The sequence below is a fragment of the Mus caroli genome, unplaced genomic scaffold, assembly GCF_978045245.1.
Source record: "Mus caroli unplaced genomic scaffold, Mus_caroli_1 scaffold_20, whole genome shotgun sequence".
Taxonomy (NCBI): domain Eukaryota; kingdom Metazoa; phylum Chordata; class Mammalia; order Rodentia; family Muridae; genus Mus; species Mus caroli.
This window is the reverse complement of record NW_028227275.1, coordinates 45,160,406-45,184,676: the sequence shown is the minus strand read 5'-3', so window position 1 is coordinate 45,184,676 and position 24,271 is coordinate 45,160,406. Positions and strand designations below refer to the sequence as shown.

At 43.6% G+C, this 24,271-nt stretch overlaps 1 protein-coding gene and 1 pseudogene across 2 annotated transcripts in view; both read right to left on the bottom strand.

The window, feature by feature from the left end:
- Cep78 (centrosomal protein 78) overlaps positions 1–22,297 on the bottom strand; it is a 28,888-nt gene extending 6,591 nt beyond the window's left edge. For both annotated transcript variants that reach the window (XM_021151625.2, XM_085833887.1), the window contains exons 1-11: positions 21,934–22,297; positions 18,944–19,116; positions 18,784–18,856; positions 17,719–17,822; positions 15,433–15,607; positions 12,913–13,026; positions 11,549–11,613; positions 11,005–11,116; positions 7,592–7,727; positions 7,204–7,249; positions 5,831–5,959 (exon numbers count right to left, since the gene is read on the bottom strand). In XM_021151625.2, the coding sequence (XP_021007284.1) occupies positions 5,831–5,959; positions 7,204–7,249; positions 7,592–7,727; positions 11,005–11,116; positions 11,549–11,613; positions 12,913–13,026; positions 15,433–15,607; positions 17,719–17,822; positions 18,784–18,856; positions 18,944–19,116; positions 21,934–22,201 (1,395 nt within the window). In that variant the 5' untranslated portion in view covers positions 22,202–22,297. The remainder of the gene's footprint in view (positions 1–5,830; positions 5,960–7,203; positions 7,250–7,591; positions 7,728–11,004; positions 11,117–11,548; positions 11,614–12,912; positions 13,027–15,432; positions 15,608–17,718; positions 17,823–18,783; positions 18,857–18,943; positions 19,117–21,933) is intronic.
- On the bottom strand, positions 2,441–2,904 carry LOC110285447 (large ribosomal subunit protein eL34 pseudogene; annotated as a pseudogene).
- Positions 22,298–24,271: the final 1,974 nt, after the last annotated feature.

The window sequence follows — 24,271 nt, the reverse complement described above, 5'->3', positions numbered from 1 at the left end:
GCATGAAGGCTGGGATTACAGGTATGGAGCCCAACACTTGGCTTTGCATTTGTGCATGCGTGTGTGCATTCATTCGTGTGTCTGTGTGTGTGCATGCTCGTGAATGTGCATGCGGAGGCCAGAGGTTGACGTTGGGAACTGCCCTTCACTGTCCCACCTTTCCTTGTGGCAGGTCTCTTAATCAAATGCAGAGCTCACAAACATAGGTGGTCCTGCTAGTCAGCTGGCTCTCCATCTCTGCATTCCGAGGCTGGACGTACAGGCGAGTCATCACACATACCTTGCATTTATGCCGGTTCTGATCCAAACTACAGACCTACAGCTTTAATGGCAAGTAGTTAAACACCGAGCTAACGCCCTAGCCCCTGGGTTTATATTTTAAAGGCTTCGGAACATTTACTTAAACACAGAATTTTAACTTAAAAGTTTAGTTTGGGAACACTGAGATGCTAAATTTAGCATCGAGTAGCTAAATTTCTAGCACTCACATAGCAGGTCACAATTGTTTCCAGGGGATCTGGTCACTTTTCTGGCCTTGTTGGGTACTAGACACACATGTGATTCATACATACATGACCTCCAAACATTCATATACATAAAATAAAAATATTTTAAATGTTATATATCTAAGGAAAACAAAGATATAAAATATCTAAGTGTGTGTCAACAAAGTTGTTCCCCTTCCAACAAGCTGTTTTACAGTATTTCCTCAGTGGAAAACTGAGTGAAATACGTTTACACTCAGACTGCATGTCTGAATACTGTTAAATGCTTTCATCATGTCAAACTCCTTTTCTCTTTAAAGACTGATCTAATGTAAATGAAGAAAATATCTAATAAAAAAATGCCTTAAAAAAAAACTTCTATGTGTGCATGTGGGGATGGGTTTCTGCACGTGCATGCAGTGCCTGAGAAGAGGGCGCTGGGTCCCCTGGACCTGGGGTCACAGGTGGTTGAGAGCCACGTGACAAGAGCAGGAGGAACTGAACTCAGTCCTCTGTCAAACCACCACCTGCTCTCAGCTGCTGAGGCCCTTTCCAGAGCCAGCCGTTACTAACAGTGCCTAGAACTAAAACAAAATGTTCAGTACATTTCATGGCATGCTGGCTGTGTTCGTGAGGCACATGTGTGCCACAGTGCATACATGGAGGCCAGACCACAGCTTCTCTTCCACCATGGGATATGGAGATCCTGGTGATGGAACTCAGGTTATGAGGCTTGGCAGTAGGCACCTTCAACTACTGAGCCTTCTCAGCAGCACATAAAATCCATTTATGGAAAGACCTTGCAAACTCCTGTGTTTATGATTCACATAATGATTTAACGCACCACAGCTTGAGAAAGGAGCCTATAGTGTGCCTTTCCCTTGCAAGCCAGTGAGTTTCTTGGACTCACTTATATGGCACAAATGAGGGGCTAATAAAGGGGACATGGGTGCCGCCAAAACAGTGTCATCGCTGCATGGTCCCACCCAATCATGGACAATCGCTTGCCATCTCCATTTCTGACTGGCTCTCCACAGCACAGCCAAGTACAATGACATGAAACAGCTTCTCCCCCTAGTGGAGGGGGTCAGGCAATGTCAGATTTGTATCAAGTGTCTCCTCTCAACATTCTTCTTTCCATAGGGGCTTATTATGTAGCTCAGTCTGGACTCAAACTTTCCATCCTCCTGCCTCAGTCTTCTGGTTTAGAGGTATGTACCAAATGAACCTCTGTCTTAACAGCTTTCTGACACATGTCTAGGATTTGACACTGCTTCCAATAACAAACCCAATGTATTGGATGGTTTTATGTCAACTTGACACAAGCTGGAGTCAGAAGAAGGAGCCTCAATTGAGGAGATGCTTCCATAAGATCCAGCTGTAAGGCATTTTCTCAATTAATGATCAATGTGGGAGGGTCCAGCCCATTATAGGTAGTGTCATTCCCTGGGCTGGTAGTCCTGGGTTCTATAAGAAAACAGACTGAGCAAGTCATGTAAAGCAAGCCAGTAAGCAGCACTCTTCCATGGCCTCTGCATCAAGTGCTGCCTCCAGCTTTCTGCCCTGCCTGAGTTCCTTTGGTGGTGAACAGCAATATGGAAATGTAAGCTGAATAAAACCTTTCCTCCCAACTTGCTATGGTCATAGTGTTTTGTGACAACAACGGAAACCAAACTGAGCCAGCCTATCACTCTGAAACGTCACATCTACTACGATTCATTCCCCCATGGAAACTGTGACATGTGTGAAGAAGAGAAACATCTTTTATGAAGCATTTATTCTGTCACCTCCTATGCCTAGCACAAAGAAAGCAGGCAGTAAAGAATGAAGGGAGAAGCCCTGGCCGTGTAAGACGTATCTATGAATATGGTTTTCTTCAAAGGGACAAGTGGAGAAGCTTGCCCTCGTTTTCTAGTCTCCATTTCTTTGCTTAATAGTAGTTTTTTTGTTTTTTTTGTTTTTGTTTTTTTTTTTTAGATCAAGTCTTGATTTTTATTACTTAAAAAATTTGCATATCTATTTTGCTTTCTGACTCTGTGCTTGTGCCTTCAACACTTTCACAACGATTTTCTGCTCCTCAATAAGGAAAGCCCGCTTGATCCTGTCACGGACACACTTGGCACACATGGACCCACCATAGGCCCTGCTGATGTGCTTCTTCGTCTTAGACAATCTCATAAGGACTTTGGGTCGCACAGCACGAACCCCTCGAAGTCTGCCTGGGCACACGCCACATGCGGATTTAGGAGCTTTCCCAACCTTCTTGGTGTAGAGGTAAACAATCCTGTTGCCAGGGGTTCGAGACAGCCTAGTTTTGTTAGAGGCTGTGTTGTAGGAAAGCCTAAGGCGGTATGTCAAACGCTGGACCATCCTGAGTGCCTCTGAGCACCGTCCCCGGAAGAGGAAAAGGAAGCGCTTAATAGTAGTTAAATTTTGGGTTTTGATTTTTTTTTTCCCTCTAAAAACAGAAAATTCTGTAAGGGCAAAGTCCTGACCCATTAACCAGCAAATTCTATAACTCTGGGTCCTGATTTCCTTATCGACTGAATCCACACAGTTATTAAGTGAATGAGCACATATACAAACTCACAAGAGTGCATGAACTCACAACTGCTCAGGGAAAAATGAATGAACATGTGAATTCAACTACTGTAGACAGGCTGATGATCAAACAGTCTGTTCCCACACGCACACTCAGCACTCTAGGGCAGCCACCGCCGGAGGCTGGCTTTTCGCCACAGAATACTAATATGCCAGAATATGCACAGAATGAAGTCCTCAGAGGACACTCACATAACGAGCACCTAAGACTACAACTCACCACCTCAGACCCTCAGGAAGCAATTCCTGGCGTGTCCCATTTCCAGTTGCACAGAGGAGCCCAGGTTAGGCTCCCTCCAAGCTGCAGGCTGCCCCAGCACTAATTCTAAGTGATGGTTTCCCATGTTGTACTGAATCAGTTACACTTCTTCCCGATCACCTTCATTTGGTTACGTGAGGGTCCCTTCTACTGTCTTTACTGTGGGCTTACACATTTTAGCTGATTCTCAAGTGAATATACACTATGAGGGTCCTCAATACACCTGGAGTAAGGAACTCTCTAGTTGCAATTCCTAGCCTTGGTCTTCCTCAGTGACTAGACTATTTTGATGTATTGTCTCTGGGCTCGGTCACAGACCAGTGATAGCAAGCTTGCCCATCATGGATACCGTGTAGTCTCTAGCATTCAAACAACCAGAAGGAAAACAAAGCAGAACAACCCCTTCAAGCCGACCAAGCTCTCTCTCAGACCCCTGGAGAAGGAAACCAATCCAACATCCTGAAAACATGCTCAGGGCTGGAGAGATGGATCAGTAGTAAAGAGCACTGACTGCTCTGCCAGAGATCCTGAGTTCAATTCCCAGCAACCACATGGTACCTCACAACCATCTGTAATGGGGTCTGATGCCCTTTTCTGGTGTGTCTGAAAACAGTCACAGTGTACTCACATACATAAAAATAAATAAATAAATCAATCAAAGAAAGAAGAAAGAAAGAAAGAAAGAAAGAAAGAAAGAAAGAAAGAAAGAAAGAAGGAAGGAAGGAAGGAAGGAAGGAAGGAAGGAAGGAAGGAAAGAAAGAAAGAAAGAAAGAAAGAAAGAAAGAAAGAAAGAAAGAAGACTGTTCATGACTCAATGCTCCTCTGCATCCCAGCAATAAAACACGCGGGCTCTCTACAGACAAGACGAAAGTGTTCCCATGTGGTCCACAGGTTTTCTCCTAAGAGATTATAATTTTGTAAGTGATTACTTCAAGAATTCTCTCTATAAATACCGTGATTTTAATAATAATAAAAAAGCAGCTGTGGCATTTCTCTTCAGGGGATGTGCAATGCTTGCAACTGAACCTAAGGCGTTATATGCTGGCCAGGAAGCTGGTTTGCCATTAAAGCTGTATCCCGTAGCTGTCTTTAAATAAAATAAATAAAATAGGTAGCTGCCCTTCAACTATTAATGACATTTTGAGAAGGCGCCATCTGGGAACTAGAAATCTGGGCCCTAACCACACACAAACTAGCTGGACCTTACGTCCTTGCTCTCAGATATGTGAAAATCAAATCTCTGCTGTTTTAAGCCAATAAACAGACAAACAAACAAATAACAAATGGATAGCCAGTTCTAGATTTGTAAGTTCTGTACCAAGACAAACCTAGTTTTAAGCACTCACTATGCTGGTGTGGCTCAGTGATAGCATGCATGTTGAGGAGTATGAGGTTTTGAGTTCGACCCCAGCTTCCCGTAATTACATGTGAATCATGTAACCCACAAGAAAAGGCAAGACTTTCCTAAAAGATCAGGTCTCCCAGAACTTATTACAAATCAGCTCTGATTTAAAGTCCAAATAAACCTTATGTTTAAGGTAAAAAAAATCTGCTAAGTAAGTTGCTTACCTAAACAGAAAAATGGAATGACATTAGATGCCCAGTTTTAAAATAAAGTATGGTTTCTTAGTTTTTTAATATTGTGAAAGGGGAATATCAGTAGCAAAAGTTTTTTTCAAGGCCAAGAGGCTAGGAGAAGACCAGGAACCCAAGGCCAGTCTGAGGTACAATGACTTCAAGGACAACTTGAGCTACATAAAAGAACCTCTTTCCAATTTTACCAAAAACAAAGTTATATTTCAATCATGGTAAGAGAGTTCAGCTAGTACTATCGTCAGTTTCCTGGCCTTTCACACAGCAGTGCTGGGCTGAGGAGCTGCAGCCCAGTCAAAGCCAGGCCACACATGCATAAGGACTAAGGTGATCCTCAGAGCATGGGAAGAGGCAGGGTGTGGTGGTGGACACCCACAATCTCAGCACCCCAGAAGCAAGTGGCCAGAGCACTGGCCAGGTAGACAAGCCTAACTGGCACATTCTGACCCAATGAAAGACCAAACAACTTCCTCAAACAACAAACCTAGTGTGAATGACAAGTGAGCAATGACAGCTAAGGCTGTCCCCAGGCCTCCACATGCACACACAATGAACATACGAACAGAAACCCACACACATGGCACTGAATCAGCCGACTTTGTGTCAGTACTCGATCTCCTTAAGTTTATTTTATGGCCGTTAAAGCTCTCATTGCAGCTAACGCTCTGATTCCACGAAGAGGAAAATTTGATGCCCTGTTTTATTTTGCAGAGTACCTACACTCTCATCTTCCTTGTTCTCTACCTCTGAGAGAGTAAGAGTTAGAACTGAGCGGCAAACAGGACTCCAGTGAGCTGCCTGGGTTCGTTCCACAAGCAAGCTTCGCCAAGAAGCAACTATACTTTGAAATGGCCTTTGCAATGGTCTCGGTACCTTGAAAGGAACTGTATACCTGTAATGTTTCTTCTTTTATGCTGGTTTTCGGAGGCGCTTCCTGGACACTTTCTGAAGAATCTTCAGTCTCGTCAGATTCCGAGGACGAAGGGCTTTCTACTGTCACAGTCACCGGGAAATCTGATTTCTTAAATAAAGAGGCCATGACTTACTAATAATACTATAAGCCAAATACTAAACACTAGAGGACCTGATCAAATCGATCTGTCAAGTGATTTACTATAAATGTATCTCACTGTTCCTTAGCCTAAAACAATCAGTAACAGAAAAATATCATTAACTTATTCTTACTGTTACTACAAAACCATGTACTCCAATGGCTGATTCCTGTTTGGCACTGCACATGTGTGCTAAGCCCCTCCTAGACAGTTCAAGTAGGGGCCAAAATAAACACCTCTTCTTCAGGTCAACTTTTATACCACAGGTAGTAAATTTATTCTCTACTGCAAGACATGAAGATGCAGAAGTACAATTCTTAGGAGGAAAAGAATTAACAGAATATAAAATCACTAAGTGTCATTGATAAATACTAGAATGGTTTTGTAAATCACATCCACATACACAACTGAAAGTAGCGCACCTCGTCTTCTCTTCATCCGGCAGCCTGAACTAGTGTAGGGACAGTCTAATTCTCCTGTCAAGCTTCAAGGTTTCCCTCTAGTTAAAAACTGATGTGGCCATAACCCTACTGAAAATGTACAGGATTTGAACCTCCGGAAAATGAACCGGTGCAGGGACAACTCTGCAGGATAAGCAAACCCTCGCTGACAGAACAAGATGGCACCCGAACACCTCAGGGTGTAGAGTGTAGTGCTGACAAGCAGGGTGGGACATCAGATGTTCTCCTCCTACTCTTTAGAGATCTGTGGCCTCCATGAACAACTCACTGCAGAAGGACACAGCAGCCTGACAGAACTAGCCTGCTCCAGAACTGAGTCAGTGGGAGAGGGACTGTTTGTGGCCTGCTTTAATGTGTGGAGAGAGAGAGAGAGAGAGAGAGAGAGAGAGAGAGAGAGAGAGAGAGAGTGAGTATGTGTGTGTGTGGGTATGTGTGTAACATATACATGTACCCAAAGCAACATTCCTTATAAATTGGGACATGTTTTTGGCCAAACCCATTGTGAGCATCAGCTTAAATGCTGCCTGGAGAAATGGGGTATCTACAGATGAAACGACACGGCTTCCCTAGTGTGTGTCATATACATAGAAGATACAGTGCCCTGGACCATGGCACTGGGACAGGAATCAGGAGACTGTACATTAATTTATTTCAGGGAGGGAAAATCCATTTTACAAAGCTCCTTCCAGTTGACCCCAGCCTTTTCCTACTCTGATTCCTTATAATATGTTAGAAATATGACAAATACATACCTTCAGGTGATTTGATAGATCACGAGTTTTGATTAATGAAGAACTCCTAAAAGGATATAAACAAATTAAGTTACATTTTGATGTATGCACACTATAGGATCAAATTTATTTGTACTATGTACATTGCTCATATAGAACCAGAGTACTAAATACCCCAAAATATGCTATGGAAAAAACCAAACAGATTGAGCAGAATGGCTGACTGGTTACTAGTACACATTCGGCTCCAGGGGATCCACACTTTTTTGTTATCTTTCCTTAGGGCAGTCTTTGGGCAGAGGCTGTGCGTGAGCCGGCCCCTTCCACTTCTGGAATCAATAGGAGAACTATGTAATAGAAGTTCCCAAATAACAGCTGTCAGGACGAAGGCACAGGAAGAACACCTTACCTGCTTCTTTTTGCACGTTCTGCTGTTCGCCAGGGCAAGAAACCAGATGCACCTGGAGGCAGAGGATTGGGAGCGTAGCAGTCTTTACTGAGCCCCTGTTTTCTCCCATTACTTGAAGGTTTCTTTGTAGCTAAACCTGTGTTCAAGGTTAAAGAAAACAGGATGCACTAAAGGTTTACACACTAAAGGAGTCACACACTCCTAACACAACACAAATGAACAACGGACTATGATACCAAAACCACTGCAGTACGAGTCATTTATAAACTTTTTTTAGAACAGGTTTACCCTGAGTAGTTTAGGCTACACTTGAACTCACAACCCTCTGGCCTCTCCCTCATAAGTGTGTGGATTTCAGGAATACCTGCAAATAGGGTAAAGGTTGCTGAGTAAATGTTGTCCTCAGTTTGATGGCGTTCAGTCCTCACATGAGTTCACATGCACACAGACACACATATACACTCAGAGAGAACAGACACAAAATTGATAGATAGATATAGAGATAGATATATATAGGTACACACACACACATACTAGATGAAATACATGTAGCAGCTAAATCCACATATTAAGACTTAATTAGAACAAACCCTCAAGTTCACATTTAAGTTTTTGTCTCTGCTATCATTGAAAACAAATAACAAAGGTTTACTACAGCAGCTCTACTTCATCCTAGCCCAAGAGTTTTATGTCAGTCTTATTAGTGAGATTCTGTTTTTTAAAAAACCCCACAATGTAATAAAAACAAAACAAGACAAAATGGTTGTTGTGTTTGTCTTTCTGGCCTCTTTTACGTGTTAGAACTTCTTCAGCAGTGTTGGACTGCCATCTAAGATGGTGCATATGCAGTAATATACATCATATCTCTTTTAGAGTTAATTTTTAATATTTCTTTTTATTTTATTTGAATTGGTGTCTTGCCCGCATGAGTGTCTGTGTGAGGGTGTCAGATCTGAAGAGTTACAGAGAATTTTGAGCTGCCACGTAGGCGCTGGGAATTGAACTCAGGGACTCTGGAAGTGCAATCAGTGCTCTTAACCACTGAGCCATCTCTCCAGTCGCTTAAAGTTAATTTTTTTTTAAAATTACACTAATTTAAAAATTAGTAATTACACTAATGTGCGCTGTGGCACACAGGTGGCGATCAGACCTGGATTTGTTCCACTCTGTCATTCTTTCTTATCACAAAAAGTTATGGGTGCTAAAAGTAATGTGTTATGTTCTAAGGCTGGACTGTAGCTCAGCTGTTAAGAGTGCTTGCCTTATGAGAGCCTAATCCTGGGTATTGTGGACTTGTCTGTCACCTCCCAATGCAGGAGGTAAACACAGGAGGATCTGAAGTGTGGCCACACAGTAAATTCAAAACTATCCTGCACCAAGATTAAGACAGAATGTTTTAGAAAATAAGTTACTACAAGGTTTGTGCCTACAATCCCAGCACTTAAGCAGGCAGAGGCAGGAAAGTCATAGCAAATTCAAAGCCAGCCAGAGGAAGAGTGTATCTCCAAAAAAAAAAAAACAAACAAACAAACAAACAAACAAAAAAAAAGTTAAAAATTTTTTAGAAACACAGTATCAGAGCCAAATTACAAAAAATGTACATATTTAGAAGAATCTCAAGTTTACATTACAAACATTAGTTTTCATTATGGTTTCTTTTATTGTATCAGCGTTTATACAGTGTGCTTGCGTGCAGGTCCAAAATAACTCATAGGAGTTGGTTCTAGCCTTCTACCATGGGTTCTGAGGGCGCACCTCAGGTTGTTCTGCCTGAAGGCAGGTGCCTTTACCTAGCTGCTAGCCCTTGAATGTTGCTGTTATAAAAAGAACCTTTCCATTTGTACTCAGTCACAAAATTAATAGCCTCAAGTTTAGGTTAACTAATACTTGGAAGTGTATTTATATACTGTAACACACACTGGAGAATTGTGTTGGCTAGTTTTACGTCAAGTTAACACAGCCAGAGTCATTTGGGAAGAGGCAACTTCAACTGAGAGAACGTCCTCACCAGAATGGCCTGTGGGCCATTTTCTTAAATGATGATTGATGGACTGTGGGTGGTGCCACCCCTGGACAAGTGGTGCTGGGGCATCTGGGCAAACAGGATGTGTGGGGGTTGGTCTGGTGCTGCTATTCAAGTGCCAAATACTGGCCTCCAAGATCTTATTGCCCCTGATGAACAGATCTTCATGGACAACAAATAATGCTATGTAAACCTTGCTCACCAAGTTATTCCTGATTGGTTAATACAGATCCCTACAGCCTTGGCTGGGCAGAAGAAGGAGCAGAGAAAAGGTTCCCTGGGCTTGGGGTCTCCTGTAGAGACCAGGAAGAGAGTGAGAGAAGAAGAGGTTGCCATGGGGCAGCATGGATTCTGAGCACATGCCCAGGAGGCCTGGTCTGATAAGCAGGAGTAGCCCAAAGGAAACATGGCCAGTAATATCTTTGGGATTCTGACCGGAAACAGACAAAATAGCTTGGATGGTTCTTATCTGCCCAGCTCTAGTGCTGTAAAGCTTAGCATAAATCTAAAGGTCCCTGAAGTGGACTAGAAACCCCCAATAGATATTTAAAGGCAACAAAGGGGCATAGCTAACCTCCAGAATAATAATTACCACTGCAAGGATGAGCAAGCCAGTAAGCAGCCCTCCCCCACGTCCCTGCACCAGCTCCTGCTTCCATGTTCCTGTCTTGAATTCCGGCCCTTACTTCCCTGGATGACAGACTGTGATGTGGAAGCGCAAACTGAAATAAACCCCCTCCTTCTCAAGCTGCTTTTGGTCATGGTGTTTTGTCATGCAACAGAAACCTTAACTAAGACAAAATACTGTTTTTCTAGCTGAGCTTGCACCACAACTACCCAGGAGTTTGAGATAAAGCAATCACAAGTCCCAGGTCATTCTGAAACACAGCAAGAACAGATCTCAGAAAAAGCAAGGAACACTTTCCCAAAGTGCTCCAGCTTGAGATCAAAAAGCTTGTCCTCAGCACTGTTCTTATGCTCAGTGGGAGAGCACTTGCTTCCCACGCAAAGGGCCTTGGGTTCAAGCTCCAACACTTTTTGCTAAGTAAAAAAGTGATGCACCAGAGAGCATCTCAAATCCCAACTGTAAACTATGAAGAATCATCACTCAGGAAACAGTCAATATGACGACTATTTTATATGTAAAAAACAAACAACTGTTAATTTAAAAAACAGTAATGCTGATAATCCTTCCAAATGATTCATTTACTATTTCTACCTGCCATGAATTTCCATAACCTGAATTAGAATAATTATAGTCTAGGCCCAGAATATACTGTAATCAGCATTGGTTATTACCCAAGAGGTGAGACCTTAATATTAACATACTAACACGTGGTAGGTGCAAGTGTTGGAGACATAAAAAGCACAGACAGACAGAGTCAGTTACCAATTCTAATGGTTGCTTTTCCTTTCCGGCTGCTTCCTAAGACAATTGTTTTCTTTCTCTGCTTAGTGGTTTTAGATGGTTCCTTCGACGATGGGGATGTAACCCACTGGTACTGGAAGAGACAGACAGGTGACCAGCTACAGATGAACAGGACTCAACTGTAGCTGGACACAAGGAGGATGTTTCACACTTAATAAAGCTTTGCGATTTTCAGTTCTCAAATCCCAAATTGAATAATATACAATATTTTAAAAAACAGAAAAGTCGTCCGGCAGTGGTGGCGCACGCCCTTAACCCCAGTACTTGGGAGGCAGAGGCAGGCAGATTTCTGAGTTAGAGGTCAGCCTGGTCTTCAAAGCGAGTTCCAGGACAGCCAGGGCTACACAGAGAAACCCTGTTTCGAAAAACCAAACCAAAAAAAAAAAAAAAAAGTCACCTGATTTTACTTCAGATAGCAGAAAAATATCAACAATTTTACTGCTTTTAAGCAGAAGAAACGGTAACTAAACGGAAATTCTGCCCACAAGACTGACAGGAGTCATACCTCTGAATCTGCACTCCTTCCGTTCTGGAGAACCTTTTTGATAACTGCTTTCATCATAGAATGATCTGAAGTGGAAGAAAAGTGAGACTGTTCAAGGTACACCCCAGGGACTGGCTGCCTGCTCACAAACAGAAGCCAGCTAACCACTGCTTTCCCATACAACTAAACAACATCGCTGTTTCTGCTTCTGGCCTTCCTCAGCAGCTCAGGGTATTGTATGTAATGCCTTCCCATCATCCACCAGCACTTGGGAGCTGAAGTGGCTCTGGAACCTCTGCGTAGAAAATTAAAGGTTGTACCATCCCAGCATCACTCCGTCCCCCAAAGGCTGCTAACTAGCACAGCCCAACCTAAGTCAGGACACAGCTTCAACCGTGCTCCGCTCCCAGCCCTCTCTCAGCACTGCTACCACAACCGGCTTGGCCCTCCGTGCTATCTACTCTCCTCATGAAGGTCACCTGACTGAAAGGCTACTCAGATGATGCCGTTGTCTATCTCAGCTCACCTAGCTTTGTCCTTACCTGGCAATGAAGACCTTACACTGTTAAGTCTCTGGCTCTTCCTTGACCACACAGCATAAGATTTATTTATGATTTATTAATTTAGTTGCTCATGTGTCTGTTGGCTTGTCTGTCTGGGCACGATGTGTATGCAGGTGCCATGGAGGGCAGAAGGCGGCACTGGGTCCCTTGGAACTGGAGTTACAGGTGGTTTTAAGTACTTTGACATGGGAGTTGGGAACCAAACCTGGGTCACTGCAACACTACTAAGTGCTCTAACCACTGAGCCATCTCTCCAGCCCCTGCCTTGTTTTCCCCTCAAATCCTCCATCCCTCCCGCCATCTTGTATCTATACTTCCACACATGCCCTGCTCTTCGCTCAGCTATCCACTCAAGTGTCAGTTCTTCTGTGAGTGCCCCACCTATCTTATTAAATTCTTTTTGCACTCCCTACTACTTAAAATTCCTTATCAACTTACACATTCACATGTGAACTCCCTTACTGATGGACAGCAAGACTCTGTCTGATACACTGTTATATGCTTAGTAGCTGAACCAGTTAGACTCATACAAAATCTACACTTTCTTTACAAATTAGCAAACAAATGAACCGTTCCTCCCCAGTCAGAGATTCAGATGGACATGAGGGAGTGACCAGAGAGAAGCAGTCTTTTCTTCTAGGCTCAGTGGAATCAGTAGCCACCTGAACAATTTCCAGGTACAACTCATTAAAACCAATGCAGTAGCTGCTAAAACCACAGTTAGAAAACGAGAAAATAAATACATTGTTTTTATAAATTCTAATACACAAACAGATTCATTTTTATGCCATTTGTCAGTTAATTTTTAAGCAGATGACATACCAATAAGTGGGTTTTTCCTTATATCCAGAACGACCAGGGTTCTGTTGGTTTCCAGGGCCTCCAGTAAAGCCTTGGCCCCTTCGCTGGTGAGGCCGCACTGCTGCAGGTCGAGTGCTTTTGAGGAAAGACAACAGGTCACTTGCTGACTCCACACAGTTGAACATAGACAATTCCCACTCACGCTTAGGACACTCCCGAACAAGACTAGTCAAGGCAGTTTTAATTAATAATTGGGTATTAAAAAAAGTCAGAAGGGGTCAGAGCGAGCGCGGTCTGGAGTGAGCGGGGCCCGGAGCAAGAGGGAGAAAGAGAAGGGGGAAAAGTCAGAAAAGCATATGCAAAGATAATAATAATAATTAATAATAATAATAATAATCCTTTTCCACAATGTGCTACAATGACCTCATCCGATCCCCATGCAGAAAAGGTAACTTCCTACAATCTGAGAGCAAATATACACAAGTATCAGTTCATGATGCTGACGGCAGTGTAAACACCGCACTTAGATCTTGGACTCAGACTCCTGAACTCCAAAGGAAATCTCGAAAACTATTCTTTAAAAAAGAGAGCGCTGGAGAGACGGCTGGGAGCATCACTGCTCTTCCAGAGGACCTGGGTTCCACTCCCAGTGCCTACGTAGCAGCTCACAACAGTAGCCCAGTCCCAGGAGACCCAACGTTCTTTTCTGGCCACTGTGGACAGTAGGTATGACTGTGGTACACAGACATATGTATAGAGGAAACATCATATACATTAAATAGAAGAGTGTCTACCCTGACTTCCCTTTATGAAGAACTGTAAGCTATATAAACAAACAAACAAAAAACAAACAAATAAAACCTTTCTTCCCCAACTTGTACTGGTAAGTAAGAATGGCTACCATAGGCTCACATATTTGATCGCTTAGTAACCAGGGAGAGGTGTGGCCTTGAGTAGGTGTGGCCTTGTGTGTGTGTAGGGTAAAGGGCAGAGGGGGAGTGTATCACTGGTGGAGGGTTTCAAGGTTTCAAAAGCCCATGCCAGGCCCCGCCCTGCCCCCTTGCTGCCTGCAGCTCAGGATGTATGTAGAACTCTCAGCTACTGCTCCAGCACCATGTCTGCTTGTGTGCATCCATGCTCCGGGCCATGCTGACAACGGACTAAACCTCTGAACCTGTAAGCAAGCTCCAAACTAAATGCCTTCTTTTGTCAGAGTGCCCTTGGTCATGGTGTCTCTTCAGTGACTAAGACAGTAAGTTTTCTATCACAGCAGCAGAGAGCAGACCAGGCTAAGAAAAGGGAAGAAGGGCAGCCTTGCACAAGCAGGAAGAGAGCTGCCTCTAAACCTGAGCTGCCAGCACCCAACCCTGGGCTTCCCAGGTCCCGGAAGTAGGAGAAATAAGTGTCTGCTGTGTAAGCCACCAGGCTGTAGCACTCTATAACAGCCCACACTAAGACACCTCTCGAGACGAAGGACACAACCAACCAACTGAGCTGGCAGTAGTCCCCAATTTCACTAGAACATCAAATGACCACCAACTGTGGCAATGGAACCCAGGGCAGCAAGATGGCTCAGCCAGGAAAGGGACTTGCTGCCAAGCCAGACCACTCTAGTTTCATCCTTGGAACCTATGTGGTGGAAGGAGGGAACCAATTTTTGCAAGTTGTCATCTGCCCTCTACGTATGTACATGGCACACAAACTCAGAACCACACCCACACCCAAAATAAATAAACAAATGTTTGTCTTTAAAATCTTAAAATTAAAACAGCAATAAGGTAAGCTAGAGTATGTCTTTTATCCCAGCACTCAGAGGCAGAGGCAAGTTCTGTGAGCTCAAGACTTGGTCTTGGCTGGGTCGTGATGGCACACGCCTTTAATCCCAGCATTTGGGAGGTAGAGGCAGGCGAATTTCTTAGTTCGAGGCCAGCCTGGTCTACAGAGTGAGTTCCAGGACAGCCAAGGCTATACAGAGAAACCCTGTCTTGGGGGTGGGGGAAGACTAGCCTGGTCTACACAACAATTTCCAAACTATCCAAGGATACCTAGTCAGACTCTGTCTAGAATACAACAACAAAACAACAACATATAACGAATATATATATATAATTATATACATTTTATAGCATGTATATTAAAATAGTAATAAAGTATGGTTGCTGATTTATTTAATTAAGTCAAGATCATATATGAAAATGATTTAAAATGTGCATACGGTTAAAAACAACAACAACAACAACAAATCTGGTACTAAGACCAGCACCCCAGAATACCTGTACTCTAGATGAGGCCTGCACTGCTGAGCTCAGGAAAACTAAGTACTAGACTTCACACACACACCTGTGAATAAAACTACTGACCATAAGCTACAAGTATATAGACAAATCTATTTTTTAAAGGCTGAAAATCTGCCAAAATGAACAGTAGAAACTTCTGGATGTTCTGGTAACGTTGTTTTCTCTGGAGACTACACGTGACTTCAGGATAAAAGTACAGTAAAAGCTGCTACGGTTTCCAATTCCCAGAGCTCACTGAACTCACCTCGAAGCCACAGGTCCTCACTAAGAGAGTCTGCAAAGGCACTTGCACCCTGGTCACCAATGAGTGTGTTGCAGTTCAGTGTGATGCGCCGTAAGCCAGCCATGCAGTCCAGATCGGGTCTCCTGTAGCGGAGGCTCTCCGCCCAGGTTTCTTCATGCCTTCTCATGGTTTGATACTTTAAAAATAACAGGATGGAATCACACACCGGAGAAGGAAACTGGGCATGGCTGATTATATACCACACCCCCCAAGTACAAATATGGCCGCAACCTGCCCTCAGAATCTCACCACGGGGCTTGATTGTGTGAACCGTCACAGGTGACAGCTGCCCAACAGTTATGTAAAAAGACAATTTACTGAAGTGTAAGAAAATTTATTTTCCTTTTCTGTCACATTAAAGAGCAGGTTTAACATTACTACAGTTCTGAACTCTATCCTGTAGTGATCTCCATTACAGTTTAAATATTTAGCATGTATCATGGTTACTAAAACGCTATATAAAGCTGAATAAATACTTTGTGTGTTATATGTATACCAAAATAACAGAATCTCTGTGTGCGCGCTCGTGTGTGTGTGTGTGCTTGCATGTGTTTGCAGGATGTTGAGGTTGTTCCTCAGTAGCCAGAGCCATGGGCATGCTAAGCAAAGTGCTCTACTACTGAGTAGTCAGGCCAACAAGTGCAACTGTTAGATGATAAAAAGATACATTCAGAGGCTGTAACATCAGCTTTTAAAACAATGGCTCACATATACTTCTTAGTCTTACATACCTACCGTCTTTACTATCCTAGAATAAGCAAAACGAGTCTGACATGCCTTAAGTAAAAACTATTGGATTTTTTAATCACAGTTGTAGCCTTTAAGACTGTAACCAATTTTCTGTATTCACCAGGTAAACTTTGCTCACCCAGACACTACAAGGCAAAAAAGCCTTCCCACTTGAACATGAAAAGAGCCAAGCAGCTGTGAAATGGCACCTCGAGTAATGTTGATGCCACTTTTCTAACAATGACCACAGCAAAGCAACAAGCCATAAACACTGCACAAGGCTGTCCTAGTGCAGGTAGCGCAGAGCCTCAGAGTGAACAGGGATTTTACAGAGGTGAAGCGACTTGCCTATGGTCACAGATAGTAAATGGGTGAGGGCTAAACTCAAAGCCACACCCATACACTTAGCTAGGCCAGTGGTAAGGCCTATCATAGCATTCTAAGTCCAGTGTCTATCAGGGCTTCAGAGTGTTCATGGGCAGCCTAGGCAACTCAGAGAGAACTAGTCTCAAAAGAAAGAGGCAAAAGCACAGCTAGGCTATATAGCCCAGTGGTAGAGCACTTGCCCAAAGTGTTGGCTTTAGTTCAGTCCCCAGCAGGAGCCCCCCAACACACACACCCCAACAACAATGAAAACCTCACAAAATCTAATCACCATACCAGAAAACAGAATCCACGTTTTTAACCATTATTTATCACAAGGGTGAGAGGCTTACTCTGTAAAGGTCCAAAAATAAACATTTTCAGCTCCATGGGTCAGTTTCCTTTGCCAGCTACTCAACTCTCCCGATGTAAGGCAAGAGCAGCCAGTTACCATGCACACAGCTAGGCAGGCTGTGGTCTTCAGCACCCTTAATTGCAAAAAAACATGTAACGGGCTACATTTGGTCCATAGCCCCAAGTTGTATCTTTGATCTGTGCCATCAAACTACAAAACCAAGGCAGCCGAGGTGACGTACACCTTTAATCTAGCACTTGGGAGGCTGGAGGAAAAAGACCAAAGCATATTCCTGGCATGCGAGCATGATGGCACAATGAGTGTGATCACAGACTGGACCACAAAGCCATATCCTGTCTCAACCCCACTAACCCCAAACAAACAAACAAACAAACAAACAACAAAAACCTCCAAAAAGGCTCACATCAAACGGTTAAGTAGCTTTAGTCCTAATGTAGTAGTTACTGCAACTATAAAAACTGTATGAACTGCTTTTATTAGCTTATAAATTATGGTACTTAAGACTGATGTCAACAATTGGAGACTGTAATAGTATAAAGTTTCTTCTGGTGCTGCAATGTTTTCAACAACTAAAATAACAAGTATTCATGAAGTATGATACTTTAAAGTATTTTTAAGATTAAATGTGTATCTTTAAGGGTCAGAATCCCAAGCTAGACAATGGTTATAGCATGCAATGAAACTAAAATTGCAGTCTATGTACTGGTAAGACAAACATTACTGCAACCCCACACCAAAGTATTAATGTGCTTTAATCACATCTGTCATTCAAAGGTCACCTTTAAGATCTTGGCCATATGACAGGCTCCTTGCCATGTCAGATTACACCCTGTAAAGTTGACGGTCTTGAGAGTGACTGAGTTCTTTATACCTTGACAAATAACTGAAAAGAAGAAAAAGACACACAGTAAGACCACGTGCCTGCCAATGTGGTCAATCTCGGTTTCCTTGCAGTCTTCAAGCTATGCCAGTTTAAGGTGTATCCCTAAAGTCACTTTCCACCACCCTCCAGCCACTAACAGACTGGTTGCAGTAACAAAGAATTGTTCTAGATTACAGCAAAGGCTTAATTCCACTAACTTGGCAAAACTGAATACTTTGAATATTGCCTATTGCTATATGGACATTGTAATTGCATTTTAAAGCTGAGCATAGTGGCATATGCCCTTAATCCCAGCACTTGGGAAACAGAACTCTGTGAGTTCAAGGCCAGCCTTATCTACATAATGAGTTCTAGTACAGCTAGAACTATATGGTAAGAACTTATCTCAAATAAACAAACAATTGCATCACAGCTGTTTTACTTGGAGACAGTAATGACTTGTTCTCTTTACAGCCTTATTATTGCCCTTCTCACAAAGACTTTTTCCTTTTGTTTTGTTTTTGGCTTTGTTTGTTTTTTGGTTTTGGTTTTATTTTGTTTTTTGAAACAAGGTTTCTCTACGTAGCCCTAACTGTTCTGGAACATGTTCTATAGACCAGAATTGGTCTCAAACTCAAGAGACCCTCGTGCCTCTGCATCCTGGGTGTTGGGATTAAAGGCGTGTGCCACCATACCTGGCTCCTACCAATATTTCTTAAAGGAAAACCATAAACTATGAGCAAACACAAATAACAGAATACCAAAGACTACAAACTGTTTGTTTTATGGGCTATCACAAGCTTAAACAGAGTCGAGACAGAATTAACCAGGATAAGCTTTCCTAGTAGGACGGGTTAGCATCTGAGCAGGCACAGGAAGGAGGCAGCTCAGGTGGAAGCAGCAGCCCCAAAGACAGAGTTATCAGCACACAGACAAACTTGAGACCACCCTCACAGGACAAGTGTTAAATGACTTGACTCACTTTCTAAACCTCCGTCTCCAATTGGACAATTTGCAAGAGACAAGTGCACCAAAGAGGTTGATTTACTCAATCCCTTAATAGAAAAAAGTAAAACATGTATTGAGTATTTCCCCACCAAAACCAGCTTTCAAATGTTGCAGGTGACATGGACAAGGCTTACCTTTGTTAGACTAGTCAAATCTCTCTCTCTCAGAATCAGCCCATTTAGCTCCAGATTTCTTAGCACACCTGATACACTTAAGCAGCCTCTAAGAGCCTTACATAACTGGAAGCTCATGTCTTTGGATCTCACTGCAGGAACTCGATTCCTACAAATTCGGTGTGTATCAGCACCTAAAATAAATTCAGTAAATCGGTGATCAGTAAAATCGGTAATGTCAATCATACAATTTTAGTATGCCAAGGCACAGAAATGAACCATGTCCTTAAAGACAAATTTCACAGCCACAAGAGATATAGAAACACAAACCATGCACGGTGTTGTTTCTTACGGAGACAAAGAAGTTGCACCTAAGGCATGGCTTCAAGAAAGCCCTCAATTTACATATAAGAGAAAGAGAGTAGACTGTGTGTACAAAGGGGTCCAAGCCTGACACCTGCTGGACAGGATAAATGCTGCAGGTGTGAAAAGAGGCTGAACCAAGTCCACTAGAATTGGCTTTTATAACACATGTGATGAGGACCAAAGCTACCAATAAGGATGCTTAGAAAAACTTGCCTCAATGTTGGACCAATTACCAATTAGACAAAGGGATGAACAGAGAGGCACCTAAATCACACAGGTTAGGAAAAGCACCCCTTCCAGCAGGCCTGGCGAGAGTGCAGCTCATTTTCCAGTGCCTTTGTAAAGGAGGCACAAACTGCAGCTAGTAGGTGCTGGTTCTGTGCTAAGTGAGACCATCTACACAGAGGGAAACTGGGTTCAAGAGCAGCAAAGCCAGCCAGGGGCTTCTTCAATAGTACAGTCAAAACAGCTGAGAGAGAGAAACAAGTCGTGTCTAGGAGGCTAACACCCACAGCCTATACCCACTGGATATGAGACATGGGAATATTGCAAAGAATGCCTTATGCTAGACATAAAATACCAGCATGATCAGGTAGGCCCGCCTTGACTCTAAGTCATCTCCTTTCATCTTTCCTTAAATCTGGGCCATTACTATGGCAGTCAAGGGATTCTTCAGAGGTACAAACACTGTCCTTGAAGAAGGGATCACAGATCCTGCTTATCCCAGACCTCGCAAAGGGCCAGACTTTCAAATCTGCCCCTAGCTTATCACACCTTCCCTTTCCAATTGTAACTTGCAGACACTTAACACACGTAACATGCTTTAATCCCAAGAATCCACAACAGGCTTGTTTCAGTGGATTTTATATATGTGAGAATTTAAAATATGAAACTCCGACCTTAGGTTGCCGACATACAGGTTTTCCTTACATGATACCACTCTTACAAATAAAACAGCAAAGGAAGGGGGGGGGGGAGAGAAAGGAAAGGAGGAAGAAAGGAGGAAAGAGAAAGAGATAGAGAAAGAAACTAGGAACTGAGATGACCAGACAGATAAAGGTACTTGCAGGAAAAAATATTGAGGACCCAAACTTGGATCGCCAGCAAAGTAAAAGCCTACATGTAATCTGTGAAGGAACAAAAGATGATCCCTAGGGCAAACTAGCTAGCCAGACAAAGGAATCACCAAGTCCCCTGAGTTGGGGGGAGGGCGGGGAGGAGAGAAGAACCTGCCTGAGTAAACAAAAGGGAAAGCTGAAGACATTCAGGGCCAACCTCTAGACTCTACGCACACAACGTGGGTGTATGTGTACACATGCAACATACACATGTGTGTGCACACACACATATACATACATATAAACACACAAACAACTATTTGCAAATCTAAAAACAAAAGGGAGTGTGAAAAATCAGCTGGAAAGATGGCCCAGGAGTTAAGGGCATTTGCTGCACTGGACTTCCGTGATCCCAGAACCCACATGAACCAGGCCTCAGGAGCAGGACTTCTAACTCCCGCATGGAAGGGGGCGGAGTCAAGGGAGCAGTTGGGGCTTATTGGCTTCCAGCCAAGCTGAGAAAACAGACCCTGTCTCTCTCAAATAAATAAATAAATAAAATAAAAAATAAATTTAAAAAATGGGTGAAGAGCCATCAAAGGACACCCAACACCCCTTTCTGGTTTCTGAGTGTGCACATACGCCAATACTAAGATACACAAACACACAAATATGCAAATCAGTAAGGTACATATATATTGGATGTAATTTTTTTTTTTTTTTTTTTTGGCTTCTGGGCAGGTGTTCATGAATGACCATAGAAGCACCACAAAGACTTGGCTTGGGAGTTACAAAAATTCAAATGAAAGGAACTTGTAAACACGTTATCTGCAAATAACCAGAGTCAACTGTTTACAACGGTTCGTCAAAAATAATAGTCGCAGCCCGGCAGTGGTGGCACACGCCTTTAATCCCAGCACTCAGGCCACCCTCGTCTACAGAGTTAGTTCCAAGATAGCCAGGGCTACAGAGAGAAACCCTGTCTCAAAAAAACAAAAACAAAAAGAAACAAATAATAATAGTCCCTTGGGCTGGAGCGATGGCTCAGTGGTTGGGCATACTTGCTGCTCTGGCAAAGGATGCGAGTTCGGTTCCCAGCATCCATATGGTGGTTCACATATCGACTCCGACCTCTTACCCCCTTTTCTGGACTCCGCAGGCACTGCACACACATAGTGCACATACACACGCGAAGGCAAAGCCCTCAAATATTTTTCTAAAAATCAAAAAAGACGTCCCTGATTATTTTTTGTTATACATTTTTTTCTATCTTTAACCTCCTCCTTTTCTGTATTAAACTTGCAATTACGAATGAAGGGAGATTGTACATTTAAACCCCTAAAAAGAAGAGAGGGCAGGGACCATTTGCTAAATTATCATATTCCCCTCGGGGTGCATAGTTGGTCATCCTCGCTGTAATAAGGGGCAGTGTCGAGTTCTACTCCCTAGCTTGACTACTCCAGACAACGGACCGAGGCGGCAAGCTGCAAGGGAGGCGGCGGCAAAAACTCCTTTGTGGCTAGGTGGAGGCCGCTTCGCAGGCGGATCCTGCACCGGGCTCCCTCTTCTCCGACCAAACCCTCGCACCTCCGGACCGCAGAACTGTCTCCCCGAGCCACGGCTGGAAGGAGCTCTTGATGGCCACCAGCGGCAGGTCCCGGTTCACCCTGAGCGTGCTGAGCAGCGGCGCCCAGTCCACCGCGCGCAGCCGGTCGGCATTGAAGTCCAGCACGCCGTCCCGCAGGCAGGCGCGCACGGCGGGCAGCGGCACCGAGTCCTGCAGCGCGCACAGGTACTCGTAGTGCGAGAAGAAGTCGGCCGCGCAGTCGCGCCGGAGCTTCACCGAGTCGATCATGACCGGCAACCCCCGGGACCTCCACCAGCCGCCCCGCGCCGCCTCCCGCCACGCCTCGGGCGGTTAGCGCCCGCTCCGCCCGCTCTACGAGCCGCCGCCGCCGCTCTAGCCACCAGCGAGCTCCCGCGGGCGACGTGCGCATGCGTCGGCGCGCTCGCTGTGCGTCAGAGCGCGGGTCACGCCCACCCGGACCCGCTACGTCCAACGCGCCGTCAGCTGGAGGCGAGCAGATGCTCTGCAGAGAGCGCGCCTCTGGGTACCGAAAGTGAGGTGCCATGGAGTGACGACCAGAGAACGGGAATTGGCCTGAGAACTGAGAAGGGGGCTTAGCCTCGAGAAGATTGTTAGAAGCGCTCAGCTGTTTATGCTTCCTCATCGAGAGAATTCACAAGAAGAATTTCCCAATACGTACGCAAACCAGGTGGCTTCCTTCCGTTGTTTCCTCTCTTCTTTGGGTTAGGCAAAGCTAGAGTTTAGCTTAGTATCCTCCATTGATGGTGGAGATATCTCTCTCTCTCTGTTTTGTTTGAGACAACGTTTCTCTGTATAACAGTCCTGGCTGTCCTGGAACTCACTTTGTAGACCAGGTTGGCCTCGAACTCTTAGTAGTTTTCAATGTTAGTACTGTAAATAAACTCGAGGACGGCTCCTGTATCACAGAGAGACCATTATTTCATTACAGTTTTATTATTAATGATTTTAATAGAGTTAGTAACAGTCAGCATAATAACTATGGAAAGTGAACTTGGGATTCACTCAGCAGTGGTTAAGTTCAGAGCTATTTGATGCCCAATGTCATGTTATTTAGTTATGCATTAAAATGAATTACTTTGATCAGAAACAAAGTGAACTCTGGGTAATAAATACATCAGTCTGTTTTATTCCTTTTAAGGATTTATTTATGGGTACGTGCCTATATGCGATCTGTGTGCAAGTGTCCAGAGTGGCCGGAAGAAGGCATCAGATGCTCTGGAACTGGCATTACAGGTGGTAGTGAGCCAGTCAGTGTCGGTTCTAGGAACCAGACTCAGAGCCTCTGAAAGAAGAGCTGTCTCTCCAGCCCCCACTTCAGTTACATTTTGTAAAGATTTGCTTATATTTTTATTCATGGTGTGTGTGTGTGTGTGTGTGTGAATGTGTGACACATGTGCACAGTGCTTGGGGAGACCAGAGCAGGGCGTCAGATGCCTTGGAGCTGGAGTTATAGTCATTTGAGACATTTGGGACCCACCCACCAGAGGTGCTGGGAATGGAACCCAGTCCTCTCGAAGGGAGGTAAGTGCCCCTAAGTGCTAAGCCATTCTCTGAAATACTTTAAAGTACATTTATAAATTCCCAAGGTATAGGGCATACTATATTCAAGAGACATTATGAATGACAGGCTAAATGTCCACAGTTAAGTCTTTTGTGTCTTTATTCACTTCTTTTAAAAAATAAGTTTGTTGTTTTTAGTCTGTCATTGGCAATTGCGAAGTGTTCCCGTAAATGGAGGACTCTATTCTGGTTTTTGTTTCTTTTGGATGAATGATGAAGATTGTGGCTGACACTGGTAACTAGTACGTTTTATTTCTGTAGCATTGTTTATTTTATTTTATTTTATTTTGTTTTGATACAGTGTCTTGCTATGTAGCCTGGCCTCTTCTGGACTTCGTCATCTTCTTTCAGCTTCCTGAGTGCTGGGATTATAGGAAGGAGCCACTACATTCAGCCAGTCAGTTTAAATAGAGTTCCACCTTTCCCCATAAGAAATATACTGTTACATATCTGCTTTACAGATGTGCAAAGTGATGAATTGGCAGTTAGCATAAATCCTGAGAACTAGCCAGATGTCCTGAACTTGTATCCAGTCTCTAGAATAATGACAGTCTCCAATCAAGCTTTAGACACTGTGTTCATAACATTCCTCTTCCATTAACTGAGTTCTACAACCTTTTTTCAACATTACAGACACCACCCACTCCACTAAGATTTCCTAGCTATGGACAGTGAGTTTTTTGTACAATATTTAAAGTAAAATAGTGAGTTAGTTTACCCACCAACTAGCTTGGGAGGAAACATCACCATTTCTGT